General features: G+C 34.1%; 1 protein-coding gene across 1 annotated transcript; it reads right to left on the bottom strand.

Annotated features, from left to right (window-relative positions):
• Positions 1 to 449: 449 nt before the first annotated feature.
• Positions 450 to 4,271, bottom strand: GRF10 (growth-regulating factor). Its single transcript, XM_003537618.5, has 3 exons — positions 3,967 to 4,271; positions 3,095 to 3,458; positions 450 to 1,164 (listed from the first exon to the last, which is right to left on the bottom strand). Exons 1-3 carry the CDS (start codon positions 4,133 to 4,135, stop codon positions 771 to 773), a joined length of 927 nt encoding a protein of 308 aa, XP_003537666.1. The 5' UTR covers positions 4,136 to 4,271; the 3' UTR covers positions 450 to 770.
• Between the last annotated feature and the right edge of the window lie 1,618 nt (positions 4,272 to 5,889).

Below are 5,889 nucleotides of genomic sequence, written 5' to 3'. Positions count from 1 at the left end.
AAACATATTTTCAGAATTCTAATCTTTTGAAAATGAAAACAGTTTTCAAAAAATAAAAACAAGAAATGAAAACAGAAAATGAAAATGCAAACCAAACACACCCTAAGAAACTCAATCCTCATTTTCTATAGCAACGGAGTAGAAGATATAACTAAAATTCGCCTTTTTAATGCAAGCTGGGCTACGCCTATGCCAATAGGCCTTGAAAGTCATGTAACTCTATTCACTTTTTTTGGCCCAAAAACTCAATTCACCTATATAGTACAATATTATATAAAATGTATTCATGGCACATATTTAGCTTCCATAACACTTTGTTATGTTCAATTGAATCGATAAATATCATGATAAATTTTTCTTATTTTTGCCACCAGCTAATAGTCTAGTGCCAAATTTCAAGGTTTTTCTCAAAATCAAACTCCCAAAAAGAATTTCAAGGGATGCGTTAATTCATGAACAAAACCAGAAACTTCATTCAACATCCATTAAATCAGGACAAAACACTGTTGTTTGTTCATTAGATGGAAAACAAGAAAGTTGATGGATTCTATTAAAATCCACTCACACCAGAGGAAGTTCCACAGTGGTAGACAACTTGCTCAACAGAAAGTGCACAAAACCCGGGAGCTAGAGTCTAAACTAGAGAAAATACAACAAAGCAGGGTCTCTTTGGTCCTTTCAGAACCCAACGGGGTGGTTCTTAGTTGTCTACAACAATATAATTACAGGATTCAGGTGGTTGGTAAATGCTTCATTCAACATGGCCCAATTTAAATCTCACCATGTGGGGAATGAGAGCTAGTTGCAGAGAAATTTGACGATGACATAGGAATGGATATTGAGAGTTGAGTGTGATTGGATCTCTCATCTTCCAGACCAGACCATGAGTCCCTGCTTTTAGGCCATTCATCAAAGAACGGTCGAAGGGACTGACCCTCTTGCTTCACAGTTTCTGCCGAGGCATATTCACTAGATAAGAAAGAAGGCTGCAGATAATCACCCTGCAACATGGAATTATTATTTGATCTCAATGTAGAGAATGAGGCAACTCCACCGGTTGGCATCAAAGTGTTGTCCATCTGTGGCTCCATGTGTAGAACCCTGTTGCTTCCTAAAGTTTTGGACAAGAAACTATGTTCCTCAGATTTAGATCCTTGAAAATACCTGCTTGTTTCAAATAAAGATTACCCACAATTCAGTAGGAGAAAAATAAGGATCTTGCTAAAATATTCTGCAATCATGTTTATTTAAACAACAAAACTTATCATGTTGGTGGAACAAGATTCCTAAATGATTAAATTGAATGGTGGAAGCAAATACTCACATTGATGATAATGGGGCAACAACACAAGAATAACAGATCCAAAGACAGAAAAGAGCAATGGACTAGTGCAGAGCCACCAATAAAGTTAGTATTATTCAGTAAAATTGAAGCATTTCAGACTTCATTTTTTTTAACTGAACAGATTTGTAGCAGTCAAATATGTAATGAAGAAAAAATGAGCATATATTCAAATTTCTAACATATATGGTGGAAGCAGTGGTGCTGAAACTTCTCAGAGTGCAAGGACATCTTAAATTCAAAGTCTCTCTATAACAAACTCCACTAGAGTTAAAAGCTTAAGCATCAATTCCAACTTTCCTTTTTTTAGCCTGAGAACCCTCAAGCATTTGCATCATCAAGATGGTATTAATTCTGACGCCATACTTCTATAAGATCAATTCTATTAAAGTTCAATTCAGAGGACTAGATGTGATCTGCATAGGGTGTTATACACTGTCCCTTATATTAAGATTAGGATCCTCTAAAGTAAAGAGTTTCCATTATTATTAATCAACAAATCAACTGTTTGAAATTTTATAAAGTAAAAGCAATATGATAGCTTAGTATGAATTTGGAAAAATCAAATACCTAGATCTTCTTATCAAAGGTGGTGCATCCTATACTTTGGAGGGGCCAATTCTTTATCTTTATCTTTTATAATACATACATACATATATATATATATATATATATATATATATATATATATATATATATATATATGCATCATTATTTGTTTTTGAAATTATATAGACAGCAATCACATGAAGCACAACCAAAAGTGATTGCAAATGAATAAAGGAAAACGTAACATTTCCTTTCTAACAAAAAGAAAACTGTAGGACATTAAATCAGTGCACCTACCTTTCCCATTATCCCCACATGACAGATATTGCAGAAAGACATATTAGGCAATTAGCATCCTAGGATGTTTCACAGTGCACTTCATAATTCAAGAATAAATTAATGGAAGTGAAAAAAAGGCAATTAAATGACCATCTTTCTCCCTCATAATTTAGTCAAGAAACCGAATGAGGAGTTTGTAGTTTGTTGGCAATTTCAATTCATGAGGCTTTCCATATTCTGCCTACTTCATATGTTGGAGAATCACCGAGACAAGTAAATAGAACAAAATATAAATTGTACCAAAAAACCAAAAATAGTTTAGGATTAAGGGAAAGAACTATAACTCGTGTCTTCAACATCACAAAACAATTTTGGACAGAAGATGAAGCGAATTCAGGTAGTTAACAGTTTTGTCTGTTTTTTGACAAAGTTTGAAAGAAAATTTAACGGATACTTCTGCAGTAATGTCATTCTAACAACAAAATCAAGTGAGTTGAGATCTATGCAACAATATAACCAAAGTCAAACACAACCCCACCATTCTCATAAATCGCTACAGAATTCAAAAGCTGCACAAAGACATCAGGGCCCAGAACAGTGATTAGAATGAAGTAAACAGGAAAAAGCTGCCATTCTGACATCCAATGGTTACCTGGAATTATCAAGTGTAGCAGGTAAACATATTTCTTACTGGAAACAAAGTGACAATAATATGGGCCCAAATTACAAAAACTAAGCATATCATGATCTATATAACAAAAATTCATCTACATGGAATAGAAATCAAAGAACTGCATCAAATTCAGATAACAATATTGAAATTTGAAACTCAATAACAAGCAGACGCATAGGCTCTAGGCAGTTTCTTAAAATATGGCAAGCAAGATGATTCTAGTAAATAACGTGAAATAAAAATGTCCATACCTGTATTCTTTACTTGGGATCCCATAGGGAATGGAATCCATGTGATAGTGGGTTTGGTCTGTTCCAGAAGCAGTCCCTTGGGGATTACCATATGCATTTGTGGTGGAAAGGTTCTGGAAATTTCCAGTTGCACTGGTGCTGCTGCCAGCAGTTACAGTCAATGATGACACATTGGATGATGACTGTGTCATAGTTTGTGATTCCACAGGCTTTCTTGAACGGTTGCGGCCACGGTGCATGTGTCGCTCACAGTACTTGGAGTCTGGGTAGGCTTCCTTGGAGCACCTCCACTTTTTCCCATCAGTCCTCCTGCATCGTCCTGGCTCCGGGTCCACCTTCTTCCCATAGAAGGAACAATAACTCACTGCAAATTTACATGCACAGTTAGTTTCCCACCTCTACTTTATCACTAATATCTAGACAAGCCCTAGGTCACAAACAAGACATTATCAAAATGTGCAGTACATACATAAGCATAGCATAGGTGAAAAACTACAGAACTGCATAGTACATTGAGTATTAAAGAAAGAAAGCTGAAGAGAAGGGGGACCAAATAACCAATCAACAATCACAAATCTGTGTTCCTCTCAACAATTTCCTATATAAAATTCTCAGTAAAGATGCGGAATATAATTGCAAACTGCAAAGGCACGTTTACCAAATATGGAATGGTGAGTTGTCAGGTACCCCTAGCCTACCCCAAATTCAGTGCAGGTGTTTTAGGTACAAAGGGGGTCAATATGCAAATGCAAATGCAATGTTTGGGGAGTACATAAAATGACATCACAATCCTAGTCTTTACCTATAGTCTACATCTACAACAAAGGCAAAAGAATGTGCAGTGGTTGAGTTTGAAAATTAGAGAAACTCACTGGTGGTAGAGGGATGGTGCAAGAAGGTTTGGGAAATGGAGTGGAAGCTGTTCTGAATGGGAATGACTAGATCAGGAGGCACAGGAAGACCAGCCACCATGTATTTGTAAATTAAAGCTTGATGTTCCAGTTCCTGCCACTGAGATATTGTGAAAGGCCACTTACTCATCTCTCCTCCCCCACTCTTCTCTTCTCAAACCAATTCTAAACCATCTTCTCCTTTTTATTATTCTTTTCTTTAGTTTAGTTTAGTTGAGTGAGTAGGTTTGGTTTCTTCTCCCTTTATTACAACCCTCATCTACTCCTCTCTCTAATTATTATCATCACTCTTCACCCCTTCCATCCACTATTTGTTCAAGAGAAAGGCATCAGGAAAAAAATTGGGGAAATTAAATTATGTTTGAAAATTAGTTTAAGGATAATTTCGGAAAGAAATTTCATTTAGTTTTTTAATATTTTTATTTATTGAAAAACTTATTTGATTGTTTCATAAATAAGTTTTTAGTAATTAATTTTATCAAATATTTATAATTGAATAAGTTATTCTTTTTAATTTGCAACTACGAATTTTCATTTTTCTAATTTCTAATTAATTTTTCTACTAGTTTTATTAAGAAAAAAAAATCTAAACCGAAGATATGAAAAATGAAGACTGTGCATGATTCAATTAATTAGGCTAGCAATTAACTATGAATACATTTAAAATACGAAATCACTTTTTAAATTGATATTGCTGAAACCGTTGAAGATCCAAGTGTCATGATGAAGTTGATGATTACCATCATTCGCCAAACCACTCCCGTCCATTCTCAACATAATTATGCTTACTTAAATATATTTTTTGTTTTTGTAATTTAAATTTTTTTATTCTTGTAAATTTTATTTTATTTTTAATTCTTATAAATTATGTTTGTTTTAAGTATTATCTAAATTGTCTTAAGGAGTAAAAAAAAAAATAATTTTCCAAAAACAAAAATTAAAAAATACTAAATTGTAGAAACTAAATTTATATTAAGAAGAAAAAAATATAAAAATGTTATGAAAGTAGTCGTTACAGTTAGTTGTATTCACGGTGAAAAGTGAAAGCATCACTTTGAGAAACAACTGATAATAATAGTACAGTGAAAACACAATTTTGGGGAACAAGGAAAGTTGAATGAAGTGGTATATATTCTGTGACACCAAAATATTTTCAACCTGATATATCATATGCACCTAATAATTTTTTATTTTCAAACAGACAGTCTACCATGATTGTATATTCATTTTTCTTTCCTTGAAATCTCTCGGCTCCTTCCATGAGGCCATTTTTTCTCTCAGTGAGTACGTTTTATTTTTATGCCCTCAAAATTAAATATTATGTTTAGATAAATGTTTGACATAATTAATTTTAAAGTGATGTAACTTATATTTAAATTTCATAGGTTTTTCTTTTACTTAAAATATTTTTGAAGTGACATAACTTATGTTTAAATAACACATTGACATTTTTATTTGAATTCAAAGGACCATACAACACCGTATGTTCTTTTCTTTATGTTCAAATCCGCGTGAGAACACCAAAAACAGCTATAATAGTATAGTATCTAAGTTTTGTCGTTTGAAATATCTATGGTGAAACCAAACATTCAGACAATGGATGGAGTTAGGTGAAGAGGAAAAGTATGTAATGTATCCCCTCACCCTGCTGACACCCCTTTAGCGGACAGCAACCACACGTGATGAGGCTGAAGAGGGCCGGGCCCAGGGCCCATGGCCCATGGGCCCAAAGCACCAAGTGAAAATGAAATTTGACCTGGGCCCACACCCTGCCCTCTTACTTGGACCAAAGTCAGTGTGGTCCAAATCTAAATGCACCAGATTCTTGTTTGTATCAATACCCCTCTAACATCTCTTATTATTATATGAATGAACTCACAAGTC

The sequence above is a fragment of the Glycine max genome, chromosome 11, assembly GCF_000004515.6.
Source record: "Glycine max cultivar Williams 82 chromosome 11, Glycine_max_v4.0, whole genome shotgun sequence".
In the NCBI taxonomy this organism is placed as follows: Eukaryota; Viridiplantae; Streptophyta; class Magnoliopsida; order Fabales; family Fabaceae; genus Glycine; species Glycine max.
Note: the sequence above shows the minus strand (reverse complement) of the source record. Positions and strands in the feature narration are given on the sequence as shown.

What these genes read in the sequence shown, in the direction of transcription:
- GRF10 (XM_003537618.5), bottom strand. Translation starts at nt 4,135, where the DNA reads ATGAGTAAGTGGCCTTTCACAATATCTCAGTGGCAGGAACTGGAACAT. An exon ending in GCACCATCCCTCTACCACCA is followed by an intron (nt 3,459 to 3,966) that starts GTGAGTTTCTCT and finishes GTAAATTTGCAG; the next exon opens with TGAGTTATTGTTCCTTCTAT. An exon ending in ATCCCAAGTAAAGAATACAG is followed by an intron (nt 1,165 to 3,094) that starts GTATGGACATTT and finishes TGAAACAAGCAG; the next exon opens with GTATTTTCAAGGATCTAAAT.